This window comes from Desmodus rotundus, chromosome 10, assembly GCF_022682495.2.
Source record: "Desmodus rotundus isolate HL8 chromosome 10, HLdesRot8A.1, whole genome shotgun sequence".
In the NCBI taxonomy this organism is placed as follows: Eukaryota; Metazoa; Chordata; class Mammalia; order Chiroptera; family Phyllostomidae; genus Desmodus; species Desmodus rotundus.
In genome coordinates, this window is record NC_071396.1 from 65,602,903 (window position 1) to 65,622,309 (window position 19,407).

At 36.3% G+C, this 19,407-nt stretch overlaps 1 protein-coding gene across 2 annotated transcripts in view; it reads right to left on the bottom strand.

The window, feature by feature from the left end:
* The window catches only part of VAPA (VAMP associated protein A), a 45,795-nt gene that overhangs the window by 15,679 nt on the left and 10,709 nt on the right, over positions 1–19,407 (bottom strand). For both annotated transcript variants that reach the window (XM_024580709.4, XM_024580710.4), the window contains exons 2-4: positions 9,994–10,146; positions 6,980–7,083; positions 6,442–6,522 (exon numbers count right to left, since the gene is read on the bottom strand). In XM_024580709.4, coding sequence (XP_024436477.2) covers positions 6,442–6,522; positions 6,980–7,083; positions 9,994–10,146 — 338 coding nt within the window. The remainder of the gene's footprint in view (positions 1–6,441; positions 6,523–6,979; positions 7,084–9,993; positions 10,147–19,407) is intronic.

Here is a 19,407-nt window from a genome sequence, read left to right on the forward strand (position 1 = left end):
TGGATTCAACTACACAGACACACCCCCTCTGAGCTTCAGCACCAGGGTAGCAGCTTGAAAAGCATCAGTGGTATACAGGGAGAAACTGAAGTGTCTGGCATCAAGAAAAGGGAAGGCCCTTGTCCCTTTTCTAAACCCTACTCACACAGATACGGCAAGTTCATGCCGTATCTGAGACTCCATCAATCTGGCTAACACAGGATGACCCACCTTGGAGATCCCCAGAGACTCCGCCCCACCCAACTTAGAGGCCCACCCAAACTGCTTTTCCTCGTAAATGGCTGGTCTTGGCTCATGCTTCTCAACTTCCTAAATCCCATCAAATAAGCAACAGCTGGCCTCAGTAAGCCCCAAAGACCTAGCACTAGTAGCAGCCAGTCTACATTCACAGCTTGCCTTCACCTGGGAATCTCCAAGACCAGCACAAGTACCACTGCTTTATAGCTCAGGCAGAGTGGCCCTGAACAAAACACAGGTGGGGGCTGACCTTGGCCTTCACCACCCAGGGAACCCCAGGGCCAGCGCATCCAGTGGACGGGTAGAGACCATGTTGGAGCACCACTACCCTGCCCCTGCATAGCTGATCCTCCATGGAGGGAAGAGGTTGGTGGTTAGTGTTACAGCCAATCCTTGCAGCTGACTGGCCTGGGTAAATCCCTCCCATTGACCTGCCAACAGCAACTGAGTCTCAACAACAAGAGGAGGATATACTCAGCCCACATGAAGGGTGAACCCTGAGTACCCAGCTTGGGTGATAGGGGAGGCTGTGCCACTGAACCCTACAGGATACCTACTACATTAGGCGACACCACCAAGACACAGAGTCAAAGCAGCTCTACTTAACACATGGAAACAAACACAGGGAGGCTGCCAAAATGACAAAACAAAGAAATATGGCCCAATATAAAGAACAGATCAAAACTCCAGAAAAAGAGCTAAACGAAATAGAGATAAGCTATCTATCAGATGCAGAGTTTAAAGCACTGGTTGTAAGGATGCTCAAGGAACTTAGTGAAGACCTCAACAGCATAAAAAAGATCCAGTCAGAAACGAAGGATACACTAATTGAAATAAAGAACAATTTACAAGGAAACAACAGGAGAGTGGATGAAGCCAAGAATCAAATCAATGATATGGAATGTAAGGAAGCAAAAAACAACCAATCAGAACAACAAGAAGAAAAAAGAATCCAAAACAATGAGAATAGCATAAGCAGCCTTTGGGACAACTTCTAGCATGCTGACATTCGCATCATAGTGGTGCCAGAAGGAGAAGAGAAAGAACAAGAAATTAGAAATCTATTTGAAAAAATAATGAAAGAAAACTTCCCTAATCTGGTGAAGGAAAGAGATATGGAAGTCCAGGAAGCACAGAGAACCCCACAATTATGATGGATGCAAAGAAGCCCACTCCAAGACACATAGTAATTAAAATACTGAAGGGTAAAGATAAAGAGAGAATCTTAAAAGTAGCAAGAGATAAGAAGTTAGTTACCTACAGGGGAGTTCCCATAAGACTTATCAGCTGATTTCTCAAAAGAAACTTTGCAGGCTAGAAGGGATTGGCAAGAAATATCCCAAGTCATGAAAAGCAAGGACCTACAGTCAAGATTGCTCTACCCAGCAAAGCTCTCATTTAGAATGGAAGGGCAGATAAAGAGCTAGCTTCTCAGACAAGAAAAAACTAATGAAGTTCATTATCACCACACCATTACTATATGAAATGTTAAAGGGATTTATTTAAGAAAAAGATTAAAACTATGAACAATAAAATGGCAAAAAATATATATTTATCAACAATTGAATCTAAATAACAAACTAAGCAAACATGAAGAACAGAGACACAATCATGGAAAAGAGAGCTTTTTGATGATTGCCAGATAGGAAGGGGGTGAGAGAAATGGGTGAAGAGGTGAGGGGATTAAGAAGTACAAACAGGTAATTACAGAGTAGCCATGGGGATGTAAAGTTCAGTATGGGAAATGGAGTAGCCAAAGAACTTACATGCATGACCCATGGACATGAACAATGGTGGAGGAATTGCCTAAGGGAGTGGGAGATGCTGGGTGAAGAGGGAGAAAAGGGGGAAAACCCAGGACAACTATAATAGCATAATCAATAAAATATAATTTTAAAAAAATTAACAGAGACTACTAAGGTAAAAGGACTCAGGAACCAATTTGATGAGGGGAAATCCTACTAGCCAATTTGAGCACTAATGACAGAAACTGCAACAAACTGAAACACTGATATATTTTGACCATTGAGTTTATAATAATACAGAAAAAATGACGGAGAGAGGGAGAAAGGCCTTGAAGGAGGAAGGGAGATTGACTCACTCAACATCATTTCAGAGGGACATTTATGACCAACTCACTTTCTGAAAGCCTGTAACTAAAGAGAAAGACTTAGGCATTTATCTTGCCATTATAAACTCTGCCACTGAATAAATAATCAAATATTAGATAGGCTCAAGTTTCTCGGTTCACAAATACTCTACTAATATTTTAAAAAAGCAGGGATGACAGAATGTCACCATTATGCAACCTTAAATTAATCAATCAACCTAAACCATATTCTTTTCAATTTCAACTCTTGACATTTTGGGCTTGATAATTCTTTGTTGTAGGAGCTATCCTATGCGCTGTTAGGACATTAAGCAGCATCCATGGCCTCTTCCCACTAGGTGCCTACAGCAGCCCTCCACTCTAGTTGTGACAACCAAAAATGTCTCCAGACATTAACAATGTCCCCTGGGTGGGCAGCAGCAAATCACCCCTGGTTAAAAACCATTCATCTATCTACACATTGCACACCATTGGCTGCTAACTTCACAAAAACAGAAAGACAGTATGAGCCTTCTTAAGAGAATATATCCTACTTACAAAGCAGTCTTGCCTCTCCCCACCAGCAAAAATAAATCGCAATTTAATCAAGCCTCTAGATCCAAATACACGAAATAAACAGAAGTTAAATGACACCACGATGATGCAATAGCAAAATCCAGTCTGTTTGTAACAATTCATAGGATAAACCCCACTTTCTTTAATAAATACTTGAAAGAGAAAAACAAGAGGAAATCTAGAGATTAAGAGATATAAGAAACATCATCCAATAACAGTATGTAGACTTTATTTTTACTTCAATTCCAACAAACTGCAAAAAAAAATTTTACTGCATGTGTAAGTAAAATTAACTTAAATGCTACCTGGATTGTTTGAGATCAATAATATGTTAAACTTAAAGTCCTTTTTTTAGATGATACATACTGAAATAGCAACTGTATCATATTGTGGATTTGCCTTAAAATAATGTGAGATGGAAAGTAGTGTGGTTTAGGTGAAATAAGATTATTAAGTTTATTAATCATAAACTGGTAATTGTTAAAGCTGGTCACAGGTTCACAGGGTTCAGAGTACTACTTTTTTAAAAGTTTGAAGTTTTTCAAAATAAAATGTTAGGAAAAAAGCACTATCTTCAGCAAATATTCCCTACAACTTAGTCAATACTAGACCTCAAGTCCAAATAGTTCAGTTGGTGCAAATACATTCTCCAGCTAGTTCATCTAGGCTCAAAATCAGAGAATCTCTGGAGTACTTTGAAATTACTGAACAGACTTCAGGTTACTAACAATACCTGGTCTAAAAATTTTCCAGGGCCAAACAACTTTTGCTCATGTTCCATGGTGTGGGACCCTGTGGACTACATTTGGAATTTGTTCAAGCCCTTCAGATCCAAAACCACTTTCTTGGATTACTATGGGCTACACCTACATGTAGAGACACCTGCTACCCTCCTCTACAATAAGGTAAAATGGCTAGGCTCAATGATCACAGACACATCATTTCCATCAACTTCAGGTTTGGTTTCCAAAGCAGTGAGAACTACTGTTGACCAGCAATGTTAAATATTTGGCTTCTAGCCCCTTGAAGACTCTAATGTCACATTGTCTCCTATCCAGAGCGTAACATAAGCTCAGATGAAAGGTCGATAACTAAGTTTGATAAATGACTGTTAAAAATGATGTAAGTACTGAAAAAATATCTAAACATGTTTTTAAAATAAGTCAACCCTTATTCCACTGATTCCACTTTTTGGAATATATCTAAAGACAACAAAAACACTATGCCAAAGAGATATCTGTACCCCCATATTTATGTAACAGCATTATCTGCAGTAGCAAAGACATAGAAATAAACTAAGTGGTCGTTGACAGATGAATGGAAAAAAAAGTTGTGAGATACATATATATAACAAAATATTATTCAGCCATACAAAAAAATAGAAGTAAATCTCACATTTGCAACAATATGGATGGACCGTGAGGACATTATGCTAAGTGAAACAAGTCAAGACAGAAAGACATACTCTATGATCTCACTAATGTGGACTCTTTAAAAAAAAAAAAAAAAACTCATAGAAAAAGAGATCAGATCTGTGGTTACCACAGGTGGGAGATGGGGAAGGGGAACTGGATGAAGGTGGTTAAAAGATATACAAACTTCCAGTTATAAGATAAGTAAGAATTAGAGCTATAATGTACAATGATTATAGTTAACACTATGGTGTACCTGAAAATTGTTAACAAAGTAAATTCTAAGATTTCTCATCATAAGGAAAAAAATCCTCTTTTCTTTTTTGTATTTGTATCAGATAATGGTAACTAAGCTTACTATGGCAATAACTTCACAATATGTACAAGGTAAATCATTATGCTTACATTTATCCTGTGCTGTATGTCAATTATATCTCAAAACTGGAAAAATAAAACTAGTCAACCCAGACAAGTGCTGTCACGTTTCTCAGTTTTAATAACAACAGCTTTGAAAGCTCTTGGCTTACTGGAAGCCTAGGCAAAGACAAAATAAATTCCAAAGGAAAGCATAAACATGCTAGCCCTCATTTTCCAGTAAAAATCTATGCATTCACATTTTTTGTTTTAAGCAAATATCTTGAAATCCCTTTTAAAATGCACTTAAAAACACGATAAATAATTTGGTCAAGTCCTAACTGGTGTGGCTCAGTGGTATGGGCATCGTCCTACACACTGAAAGGTTTGCTGGTTTGATTCCCAGTCAAGGCACATGCCTGAGTTGCATGTGAAAGGCAGTGTATGGATGTTTCTCTCATACATTGAAGCTTATCTTCTACTCTTTCTCCCTTCCCTCCCCTTTCTCTGAAAATAAATAAATGAAAGAAAATCTTAAAAAATAATAATAATAATGATTTGGTCAACAGCTAATTACCGTTCAGGGATTTTTTTTGTTTCAGCTTATCCTGAAAGAATAGCACAATAATTGAGCCCATGTACATAATCTGCAAGTTTACTTTTCAACAGGGCAAAGAGCCTCCAGATCGAGGTGAGATTCATGTCAATTTGTAACCTAATTGTGACAAATAATTCTATTAGTTCATATTATTTTATACATTAAGTCACCACCCAAAAAACCCTACTTACCTTTCAAGCCTGCCCTACAACTACATAAAGATTCAAATTTGCATTTCAGAATAGAACACAGAAAGTGAACATAACCCATTCATTCAAAGACTACTTTTTAAACTACACACATATATGCCTCAGTCGCCGGAATTATGTTTACCTCACACTAATCAAGAAGCAACATAAAAACTGTATACTAAAGAATAAAATCAGATTAAAAGATAGCAAGATATTTATAGTAAACAACTTACAATAAGGAGAGAAAGAATGGAATCAGATAGATTTTGCCCAAAATCAATACTGAGCAAAACGCAGGAATAGCCAAACTGATATTCCATGTAAATTAAACTGCTATTCCATGAAATAAACTGTTTACCATGTAAATTAAACCTTTTATCCTCAGACTGTTGATATAAGTTGCCAAAAAGTGGTTTATGTCTGTTAATTTAATTACATTTATGTATACAAATGTATCATTCTACAAAAGAACTTGAAATCACTTAAGTGGCACTAATTTGGTAGAATTAAATAATTCTTCTCCATCATATAGCTTCTATCTAAAAGTACAGTCATACCCTGGCACTCATCAGCTCCAGAACCCCTTAAACCCTGTACTCATCACATTTGACAAGAAAAAATGTTTTGGCACTCAGCGTTTGCTCAGGACTCACTGCACTTGCTAGAAATTGCATGAGTCACGGTGCCACCTTGCAAGAGAAAATGCTTCATTGTTCAGTACTCATCGGTTTTGGTACACATCGCAAGTTCCGGAAGGAATTAATGAGTACCAAGGTACCACTGTATTTTTATTCTTGAACAAACTAATGTTATTAAAATGAAAAGAGCATATAAAGTTTTTTTTTTAAACTAAGCACTGAGTCTTACAAAGTGGAATACCATTATTACACACCCTACAAAGTTCAAAACAAAAGGAAAATTAATCTCAAAGTAACTGAGAGCTTCTTAACAGCTTCTTCCATTTTTCTTGTATTTCCTACTTACCAATTTATCATTTTCATTGGGCATTTCAAAAACACATCTCAATTTAGAATCCATTAATTCATCGGGTTTTGCCTCTTTCCACTAAAAACAAACAAAACCAAACTTGAGACAGAAGAGATACAACAAGTTTTACATGAAGGGACAACTAAAGGATTAGTGCAGCTGCTAGGAGCAGGAATGCTGTCTTTGGCTCAGCCAAGGTGAAACCCTGCACTGCACTCTGTGTTCATCACCCTGCCATAGGTATGTGGCAATGCCACAGAACTTTCTATATAATCCTCCTAAAAAGAGCTACCATTGCTATCCACTAAAATGACACAAACATCTCTATAGAGATTACAGGACTTTCGTCTTACTGGCATTTCTAAATTGTTTCTAAGAAGTACTATTTCAAAATTCATTCATTCTTACAGTCTGGATTATCTGTAATAAACAGATTTATGGATTTTTTTAAATTAGTTTTCTCAATTGAGAACTAAAAAAACCCCCACAGTTTAAACATTCCCCAAAACAAATTCTGTTCGATTTCTGTACTTACCACAGCTTCCATATCTGAAATGTTTGGTGGGGCAAAAATTGTCTGTACCATAAACTTGTGTTTACTCTTTTCATTGGGATCATAGTCAAAAGGCTGTAGCATTACTAAATAAGAAATAAAAGGACACATTACATTGTATTCTGCATTTGTTTGCTTCTTACTCCTATTATCTGATTCACTAGTATGCAAGTTTCAAGAAAACCAAGAAGGGTTCAAGAAACCAAACACTGGATTATTCACATTAAGGACTCAGAAACAACTTTATGTTTTCTAATTATTTTAAATATTTCCACCTTTCTGAAATGCTAACTCTTTAACAATCTACAAAATAAACAACTGAGTATTTAAAAAAGGTAGGTATCAATCTGATTTTCCCTTCTAGACTTATGTTTGGGAAAGTTTTCAAAACTTCACTAACATTAACTATTTTCATGCCTACAAGTTTGGATTAAATCTAACAAATTTTCTATTAAAACTAGTTATAAATTTAGGCTTTCTTTTAGTAGAGAGAATACCTCAAAATTAGACAACTGGGTTATCTAAAGGAAAAATGCTAAGTAACTTAAAAACTCACTACATGTATTAGTGTTCTAATATAATTTTTTAAAAATAGATTTTAAAGAAACACCCATTAGAGAGTTTATTAATTTGTTTAAACCTGATTCTAACAAAGTATACAAGGAAATCATATGGCCTCATGATTCCTAGAACTTTTCTAGCATCCAAATAATTACATTCAAATTTTTCTAAACATTCGCCTATAAAAGAGGGTTTGTAGAGACTCCATGTGGTTTTAAATTATGCTAATTATGTAATATAAATCTAATAATGAAATCAACAATTACATGCTAATATTTAGGTTATTTCTAAGATATATATGCACGTCAACACTTTCAGAAAGAGAAATGCAATTAAGTAAATGTGAGAAATATCAATTATATAAGAAAGTATTATTTCTAAGCTATGTCTGAGAAGTCCATCAACTACCATCAACAATTAAAAAAATTTTTTAAAGGGCCAAATACATAGCAGCAGAAAATGCACAAGATAAACACCCGAAATCCAAAAAAAGGACACTAAATTTCTATTAATACTGTTCACTGAGCAATCATTACAGGCCAGTCACTACAAACTAGGCAAAAAGAAAATTTTCAAATATGGTTGTGACTTTATGGCAGTTATATAAAGTTGCAAATAACAAGACGACAATCTTATATTTTATATATATAGAGAGAGAGAGAGAGCGAGAGAGCGAGCGCGCACACACGCGCTTGCACTAAAGGCAGAGGGGAAAAAATGAGTATGTAAGTATAGAGAGTCAATCAGGGAAAGCAGCTGGAGGAAGTAGTTTGAGTGACGCCTCATATGGAAAAGCACTACACTAAAAGTTGGAAGAGCTAAGTTCCAGTGGGAGAAGAGGGATCTGTGGGCATGTTATGCAAATAATATTGTCTGAAGTCAGGCACTCAATATAAGGGATTTATATGGCAGAAAGTGCTTTGAAAAGTATACATTAAAAAAACATTAATATAGTAAAATTTCAGCAATCTAGAACCCTCATAGAAAAAGTCATTCTGAATAGTTTTATGGATTCCTAGGGATATAAATGTTTGCAACAAAAACTATTTTTAACCATATGCATAGAAATAATTCTACTTTCTTCCAACTCAGCTTTTATAGACTTAAAGATTTAGAGAGCAACTTCCAGAATGCATGTACTCATTGTTTTATCTTATTTCCCATTCATTTTCCCCAGGAACTGACAGCCTGGACAAACAAATATGAAAGCATTCCTCCCAGGCCACCATACCACAAGATTCACTAAAAACATCTTTTCTAGGTCCTCCTTGCTCTGAATTGGACTATAGCACTGAGGGAGGATTTAGGGTCATCAAGAACTTTGACTATGGTCTGTCCTCTACTGCCTTTGAGTCAGGTCCTACTTCTGAATACTCTCAATGGGTCTCACTCTTTATATATTATTTGTTATTTTTAACCTCCGTGGCCTTAAAAACCAGAAAACTGATACAGAATTATTGTATCTTCAGAATGCTTATCAGAAACACCCACCATGTTTTGTTTTGTTTTTAAAGTACACATGTCCAGGCATGTCCCCACAGATTCTGATCTGGGAGGGTCCACGTGTGTTCCTGCTCTCTGTGTTTTATGACACACAGTAAGAGTTGAGAACTACTGCTAGAAAATAAAAGTAAATGGTCTCTTGTGAGGCCTAAGAGGTTCTCCCATAAGTAAGAAACAGTCTCACACTGGGTTCCTATTTCTCAGCTGTTAGATGATATCATTAGAAACTACTGCCTTGGGAAGTCTGAGGAAAGAAAGGAACATTTTATAGAACACATTAATTACGGCATCAGCACAGACTTCACAGCAAGAATAAGCAATCCATGCATGGAAGGAACCAAGTATACTCCTTGCACTACGAGTAAACACAAAAGGGAGTAATAGAAATAAAGTTTTCAAGTGCAGGGCACTGTTTACAATGAAAAGCAGAAATACTCATCTAATTTGATATAATCAGCAGAAAGAGGCATTATATATTGTAAGCAAAAGATTTAAAATACTTCTATAGTTACATGTAACAAATAGCTAGCAATCTGAGTAAGAATGAGCAATCACAAAAATGATGTAATATTTCAAAGATAAAATAGTAAGGGCAAGGAATGTGGTAGTAAGCTGTAGAAATAAAGATACACACTAAAGATACAAAATTTTAAACTGACAATCGCTTATAAATTGACCACATAACACCCCATCAAAGATAAGGGTGAGAAATTTTGTGCAACAATTTGCATATGCATATATTACATATATATACACACACACACGTGTGTGTGTGTGTGTATAGTAAGAGAACAGGACATCATTAAAGGCAAAGCAAGAATAACAAAAACTTCCCTCTCCCACCAGATAAAACCCTATTAATTAAAACCAAATTAAAAATAATCTTAAAATGTCAAAACTCAAAACTGTAAATTCTGGATATGATGTGCTACCTGAAACAGTCACAGTCGACCCTGGGTCAATAATTCCACTGTTGGGTCTCACACAGTACCGACGAGGTGCTGTAGTCTTCACTTTGAAACATACTTTTCTATCCGATGGATTTCGCAACTTAAGATTTGTAGTGACTACATCTGTGAAGGGGCCTGTAAAGTTCAAAAACCAAAAACAGAAATAAAAAAATTTAATTGGATTGTCTCACACACAGAACAGAATTCAAAATTAAATGTATATAACCTCAATTTTATTTTAAGTATATATTAAAGTCTTTGTACATAAATATACCAAATAACTAAGAGTACTTTTCTCCAAGTGGTAGCCTTACAAATGAGTTTTACTTTGTTTATTCCTTACCACATTTTTAAAAAATTTCTACACGAGCATATATTATTTCTATCAAATAAAAGTATTTTGAAAGTTTTAATTCATGATATAAGTCTACAATTACATTCTTATAGTAGACTAGCATCACATTACTGAAAAGATCAGGATTTTCTAATGGTGTCCAAACCAGTGCCAATCTTCAAACTCACTTTACTGAGCCAAATGCAAACATCTCTCTACATCTGACAGCAGTGCTCTTGCTTCCCTCAGATTTGATTCATTCTTTCACTCACATATGTTAAGCATTTATTATAACCACTGTGCCAAATACTCTAGATACAAAGCTTGTTGGGGTTTTTTTTAAGATTCTATTCCCAGACACCTAGCCCACAATGCAGGCATGTGCCCTGACCAAGAATTGCAATTCCTCGGAAGATGCCCACCTCTCAGAGCCACACCAGTCAGAGCTAGATACAAAGTTTTAAAGTTTTGGTTCTACACCTAGCAACATAAAAGAATCTATCCAAACAGGTGATCCAGTCCCATTGAATTAAATAAATCCTAAACCTTTTTTTTTTTAAAGGAGGGGAAAAGAAAGATTACAGCCATTTTTGCTCTTGGCTAAAGAAAAGCCTAAAGAGAGATTTACAGATTAGACAATTTAAAAAAATAGCTGTTAGTTGAAAGACCGAGCATAAACTTAAAAATATGTGCCAATGAGAAGCAATAACCACACAGCTCTAACCCAAAAACAATTTTAAATGGTTTTTAAACAATCAATCTTAAGTTACAATTTTTTAAAAAGCCGTAAGACTGAAATCAAAGACAATTATAAAGACTTTCTTTTATTTAAATAAACAGTAAGCATACTTTTAAAACTGTAAAACAAGCAAATCTGCCTATGCAATGAGAGGAAAAGAAAGAAATTTCAAATGCAAGCCCTTTAAAAGGTACTCATTTCATATCCTATGAAGGGAAATTATAAATATCCTATATTTGAAGTTTGAGTTATAAATTATCTTCCAACAAATGTAGATTTGGAACCTGGATGAGAGGATGAAAATAGAAATGGGAGAACTTTAGAAGAAAATATATAAAGGCACACAACCAGTTACAGAAAATAAATTAATGTGAAAATAGCCAATTAAATCCACAGGTACATGTGTTGTTTGTGCGGGGGGGGGGGGGGGGGGGGGAATATATATAATATACAGGGTGGGGAAAAAGTAGGTTTAAAGTTGTTTGTATGGAACATAATACAATGATTAATAAATACAAGAAAAAAACTGGGTTTCCTGCATTCACAACAGTAAGCCTACTTTTGCCCTGCCCTATACATATGAAGTGCAATCTTTTGAACAGTTTGCTTTAATTAATTATATGGTCAAGTTAAGCATTCAATTTGTGTATCATTTTACACCCTTTGCTGCTTCTTTAATGCCGACTGCTTACATTCTTTTTTATCAGTATTTGATTAACAGGCACATGTGAATAAAGGAGAAAAGGCCAATCTGTCCATTTTGCCACCTGAATCCATAAAATGGTTGGCTATTGATGCATTTTAAATTGCTGATAAAACGAGGAGTCTTAAAAGAAAAGGCATAGATTCCATTTATTAACATTCTCCAAGTCCAAAAATTACTACAGGTAGTTGAGAATGTATAAATTTTTATAGGACTATCTCAACCTAGACGTTAAAAACAAACATTTCACAAAATTTTAATTTTGAACAATACTGTATTTCCAAAACAATTATGTAAGAATTTTTAAATTTTAAATTCAATTTTTGTAATTCTCAATTTTAAAGAAAAATACCAATTATCCAAAATAAGGTAAAATAATTGAATTTTTAACTAATTTAGAAATAAACATGTTAATTTCCATCAACATATGAATTCTGGAAGAGTACTTAACCCTGCAGTGGTCACACTTCCAAATGGAGCATGAGAGGTCTTATGAATGACATTGGTCATCCACTTTAAAAGTAGGAATTTAAATAAGTTTTTTAAACACTTTTTACTAATAATCATCTAAGTAACTTCTGTGACAAAGTTGGGTTTTGGACTAAAACTGACGATTATTTTGCATGGATGACTATTGTCACCCATGTGACCACTCGAGGGTTAAACTTTATATTGCCTAGCAGGGCTTATCAATAAATGTTCAGTAATACATTGTGGTCCTTCAAGACATAAAAATCCAAGCTACATAAGGATGAAGATAATATGTCAAAGAAAAAAACTACACCAATTTCAAACAAAATTCTTAATTGGATATGTTAGCCTTATCAGTAAAATGTAAAATTATCTATAATAAACCATCTAATGAATGATATTTTTTGCTTCTTTGTTTCTCTCTAACCACGCCTCTCAATAAGGGTTGCTGCCAGCAGACAATTCAGAGTCTAAGCCATTTTCCTGGTTAAAATGGAAAATTAGCAAGCACTGATAACCATCAACATAAGAATAACCAGATTTAATAGCTGTAAGAGGTCTTGGGAATAAATATATTATCTGGTCCACTCTTATGGGTCACAGAACCCTTTGAGAATCTAATGAAAGTTATACAGTGCCCCAGAAAAACATACATAGGCAAATATTCACAATTTTACATGAAATCTTTTGGAGGTAGGGTGAGACAGGAAGATTAGGTAGGGGTGGGAGGGAGACCTGGACCCCTGAAGCCTGCAAGTTAAAAAGACCTAATAAAATCTACCTTTACAAACCCTCAAAAACAGAGAAAAAGAGAAAAAATATGTAATTTACTTGCTATGAAAAGATCCTAAATCCCAGGGTATTACTGTTCCTGTCAGTATTTCTGCCTGACATTTATGCCTCGGTGGAAAAGAGGAACAAGATGTTAGGCATTCTGCAATGTCAGGGCAGACCCATACAATGAAGTATTATGTCCTTATCCCACCAAATTTTCAAGTACCTGTCTAAAAATTCATACTGATGAAAAACCTTTTTCAAAAATTTATCTACTGTGTAAAGTGGGGGAAAAAATGTTCTCTTTCCTCCAAAACTTTAAAAGGTGAGTTTACCATTATAAAAAATTATTCTACCAACAGCAGTATCATTTTTGTTACTTGAATCACGTAACTACAACGTATCTATATCACTCAACAGACATGTGTAGGTGACACATTCAGGTGATTCTATCTATATGCATAAATATTTGTATCTTGCCCTTATTATAAAATGTAAAAGAAAACCTGTCAGTCCTCTATTTAAATTTAACTCTTGCTTTACTGAAGTGCAAACCTTTTTGTTTAAGTAGGTTACAAGCATCTGGCTACTTTACCTTCTAGTGTATGTGCCCAAACATTTACACAATAAAAAACATTTAATTACAATTTACTTACTTTTTATTTCTCATTTATGTTATAGTTAGGAAATTATATTAAAAATTGAATTATGTATGTTGGCAGGTAATTTTATATGTAAATTTCATTTTGGAATAGTCAAGAGAATATTACAAAATATAAAATATTAAAATGGCATAATGTGTCATATATGCTGTGTATGTTTAACATGCTGTATTATATTACTAATCTCTTGCTTTACTAATTGAATGCTCATCCTCTCCAATGTGTAGGTGGTTAAACCATTAAGAAAAACAAGTTAATAGTTATGAAAAACCAGGATTAGGGATTAATTTAGCAGGGAAAGAAGGAGGCAGTTAACTGGGAGAGGATACAGGAGGGTTCTGGAATGCTGTCCAAGTTCTATTTCTTGTCCTGGATAGTGATTATATGAACATTACTTTTGATATTTCCTTGACCTGTATATATTTTTTAATACAATATAAAGGTTTGTTTGGGTTTTTTTAGAAACACTAATCCTGATGTAATGTTTTTTTAAAAAAAGTGCAAATCAGAAATATTTTTTTCCAGTTTTACTGAAATAAAAAGCAGTTTGGGACTTCTAGTCAAGATGGCAGCATAGGCAAACACAGCTCGCCTCCTCACACAACCCTATCAAAATTACAACTATAGAACAATCATCATTCCTAACCATCAGAAATCAAGCTGAATGGAAATACCACTATTAAATTAAAGAAGAAACCACATGAAGACTGGTAGGAGGGCCAGAGATGTGGAACAGACTGGTCTAACACCTATGTGTGGTGTATAAAAATTGGGAGGGATCTTCTCAGGCATGAGGGGTCAACACCAGGTGCCCAGGAACCCAACCCAGGGTTCCAGTGCCAAGAATAAGTCTCCATAACTTCTGGCTATAAAAAATCAGTGGGGATTGAAGCTGTGGGAGACAGACACTTCTGGAGTCCCAGGCAGTTCTTCTTAAAGGGCTTGCACAGAGACTTATTTGGACTTACTCCTACTCCCTCTGAGTTCCAGCACAGGGGCACATATTGAAAGGCATCAGGGCATTATAGACATACAGGGAGGAACTGAATTGTCCAGCATCAGGTCAAGAGCTAAGGGGCAACTTTTTTCCAAACAGATATGCTGGCAGAGGCCAATGTTCCTTTTCTGAGCCCTCCCCTCACCAGCCACAGAGGTGCCAGGCACGCGTTATAACTGAGACTCCATCAACCTGGCTATCATTGTTTGCCCTACCCTGGTGATTCCCTGAAGCTCTGCCCCACACAACTTTTGAGCCCAAACAAGCTGTTTCCAGTGGCTTTTTCGCTTGTTTTGGCCCAAGCTTTAGATTTACCCAAATTCACTCAAAGCAGCAGCATCAGGCTTCAGTGAGCCCTGTACCTCTCACTAAGATGCCCTAGTCCAGGCACTAGCATCAGCCAGCCTTTGTTCAGTTTAGCCTCTCCTGGGCACCTCTCCAAGCCCAGTATAAGGAGCAACCATCTGCAGATCACTTTGCAGTTTATGCTTTGTAGTTTATGCTGTGTGACCCTAAAAAAAAAAAAAACACAGGCAGTGGCTGACCTTGGATGTGCCATCAGCAATCAAGACTCAACTACCAGAGGAGGGTATACAGACCCCACCCAGCTTGGGTGATAGAGTAGGTTGTGTCACTGGACTTTCAGGACACCTACTACATTAGGCTACACTACAAAGCCTGGGAGATGTAGCAGCTCTACCTAATACATAGAAATAAACACAGGGAGACTGCCAAAATGAGGAGACAAACAAATATGGCCTAAATGAAAGAAGAGAACAAAATAAAATGGAGACAAGCAATCTACTACATGCAGAGTTTAAAACACTGGTTATAAGGATGTTCAATGAACTTAGTGACAACTTCAACAGCATGAACATGATCCAGTCAGAAATGAAGGATACACTAATTGAAATATAGAACAATTTACAGGAATTCCACAGTAGAGTGGATGAAGCCAAGAATCAAATCAGCAATTTGGAATATAAGGAAGCAAAAAAACCAACCAATCAGAAGAGCAAGGACAAAGAATCCAAAAAAATGAGGATAGTGTAAGGAGCCTTTGGGACAACTTCAAGCATACCAACATTCACATCATGAGGTTGCTGGAAAGAGAAGCAAGAGAGCAAGAAATTTGAAGTCTATTTGAAAAAATAATGAAAGAAAACTTCCCTGACTTGGTGAAGGAACTAGACATACAAGTCCAGGAAGCACAGAGTCTCAAACAAGATCAACCCATACAGGCCCACACCAAGACACATCATAATTAAAATGCTAAAGGTGAAAGACAAAGACAGAATCTTAAAAGCAAGAGAAAAGCAATTACCTACAAGGGTGCTCCCATAAGACTGTCAGCTGATTTCTCAAAAGAAACTTTGCAGGCTAAAAGGGATTGGCAGAAATATTGAAAGTCATGAAAAGCAAGAACCTACAACAAAGAATACTCTACCCAGCAAAGATATCATTAACAATCAAAGGACATATGAGGATCTTCCCAGACAAGAAAAAGCTAAAGGTGTTCATCACCACCAATTGAGTATTATATAAAATGCTGGGTCTTCTTTAAGAAAAAGATCAAAAATATGAACAACAAAATTGCAATAAACACGTATCAACAACTGGATGTAAAACAGCAGTTCCCACTCTTTTTGGCACCAGAGACAGGTTTCGTGGTAGACATTTTTTCCACAGATGGGAGGGGTGGGGCTGGAGGGTGGAGATGGAGCTCAGGCGGTAATGCGAGGGAAGCTTCACTCGCTTGCCTGCTGCTCACCTTCTGCTCTGCACCCAGTTCCTAAGAGACCACAGACCTGGCACCAGGCCACAGACAGGTGCCAGTCCTCAGCGTGGAGGTTGGGGACTCCTGATGTAACAAACAAGCAGAAAAGAAATAGAATCATTGATAAGAGAACATGTTTGACGGTTTCCAGATGACAGTGGTTTGGGGGATGGGCAAAAAAGGTGAGGGGATTAGGAAGTACAAATTGGTAGATACAAGATAGTCAGGAGGATGTAAAGTACAGCAAAGGGAATATAGTACCCAAAGAACTAAGTCAAAATCCTACTCCCAGTCCCAAATTCTAACAATCAGACAACACTGTAACATACACGATGATGGCTTCTGAATAAAAAGGTTTGGACATAGGTTTGAAAAAGCTTGGAACCAGAAATTTCAAAAAGGTAGGAAAAGGTTAGTAAGGGTAGCTCATCTAGAAAAGATGTCCTAAGTGGGACTGGACTTGCCTCCTTTGCCTAAAAACATGTTTCTGGCATAAAGTGCCCTTTATATTCAAGCTGTCTATATATCAGAAATTCTAGCATTTAGAGCAGTGACTTCCTACTAATGGTGGGACATTTATTGTCCCAAGCTTCCAATCTTAAAGGAACCACATTAAACTAAATAGAACCACTGTGAATAAATAAATTTTTAAATGGTTATCATCCATCCCTATTTTGATGTGAATTACCATTAAAGTTTTCTTGAAAAGCCAAGCTGAGTTTAGCTGCAAAGAAAACTGACTTGAGAGTCAGAAGGAGAGAGACCAGTTGGCTTTTCTCCCAATATTTTGAAAATTCTCATATAGAGAACCTGAAATAATTGTACAGTGAATAATCACACATCCAATTACCTAAATTCTAAAATATTTTGATCTAATTACTTTGAGACATAACATATCCATCTGTCTGTTCATCTTTCCATCTTATATTTGATGCATTCTAAAGTAAGATGAAGACAGGACACTCACTCCTAAAAATCTCAGCAGACACATCAACTTGAGTTCAGTATTTGCTTACTGTGAAGAGAATCAAATTTTAATTCAGGATAAAAAGTGGTACATAGCATGCAGCATTTCAAAAACAGAAAAGTCATCTGAGATGCAGTTTAAGAATAAGCAGGCAATGCCACGTGAACATTTAATTCATGAACTCTTTGACATCCATTTAGGCTAGCTACTCAGAGGCCTGTTGGGAGATAATTCTCCATGGGTCTCTATGGAGTTTTTCAAGAGGTGGCACTGGGAGCTTTTATCCAGACTACCTTTTTCAAGGGTGTATTAAATAGTGAACAGTCTTGGAAGAGATCGTCTTTCTCCTGAGAGGGTAGGTTTGTTTACTGCCCAGTATAACAAAGATAAGCTTCCTGGGTGAGTAGGAAGGTCAGACAGGTTTCCATGCAGCCCATTAAGAAAGACTCTGGTTCCCTAAACTCAAAGTTTCTCACCTTCGATGAAAACCCAACCATATGGATAGAATCCACCTAAACTGAAACACTTTCTGTTGCCCCCATGGGAACAAAGGAAACCAACACAACTATGAAGCTCATGCTGCTTGCAGGGCCATGAATAGTACCTTTGTCTCTAAACTCAGGAGTCTCATGTCTTCTACCAACATCCATAAAATTGTAGCAAGTTAAATTTTCAGATCCTTCAGTTCTTTTTTTTAATATTATGTATTTGTTTTTAGAGAGAGGGGAAGGGAGTGAGAGATATGGAGAGAAACATCAATGTGAGAAAGAAACATTGGTTGGCTCTCGTACAAGCCCTAACCTGGAACCGGACCTGGAACCAAACCTGCAACACAGCACCCTGATCAGAATCCAAGTGGCAACCTTTTGCTTTGGCAGAGCGATGCCCAACCAACTGAACCACACTGATCACTGATCAGGGCAGATCCTTCAGTTCTTCACAAGGTCCTTCTGAGTTCTTGGCTATGAGATACAGGCTGAGTTAGTAACTTCTGGATAATCAATACCAGAAAGTACAATAGAGCAAAGCATCAAATCTTTGAAGAGAAACATGGCTGCCTGTTCAGTTCACATAGAACATAATCTATACCTCCTCTCATGGTACTTTTTGCTTTTATTATTTATGTACAGGTCTTACCTCACCCAACTAAACTATAAGCCCCTTGTGAAGAAATACTCATTTCATCCCTAAATGAACTGGAGTAATTAACACAGGCCTAAAGTGGCTAACACATTTGTTGAGTGAGAATACACACTGGAAGTATGGTTGAATAGTCACATGAATTCTTTTTAACCAATCAACAACAACAAGAAATATCAGAAGCATGCATGTTTTACTCAAACGCTAAAGCCCTAGGTCTTCATAAATCATTTACTTCAACATTATGTGTTTACTCCTTCACCCTACCCTTAACTGAAATAGAATGTATAAAAATCCTAATGAGGAAGGCTAGATGCTCAGCTCAAATATACAAATAATGTAGCTGTAGCAATGCAGATGACGACTACTTCACTGTTTCCACTAGTTTTAGGAAATCAACAGCTGAATCACTGATTAAAACAGTTTTCCAGTTACATAGAGTTATGTTACCAAATGGTATCATGTTGCATAACTTATAATTCTGCATATGAAGTATACAAAATATCTACTAAGAATTTCCACAGTAATTATACCATGAGAGCAGCAGTAATACTAAAAATAGTGATAACAACAAGCTTCTACAATAGCTAGTTTATTGAGTACTCACCAGGTACAAGTAGCTGCATGAATTAAGACATTTAACTCCCTCATAACAAGCCTATGAATGGAGATTTATGTTATGTATTATCCCCATTTTACAAATAAGTCAAACTCAGATTCAGAAGTTAAAACACAGGTTCCAGGTCATAAACCACAAAGCAATGAAAATGGGAAATCAACTAGGCTTGACTCCTGAACTCTCATAAATTCTGTGTGTATTTTACCCAAATAC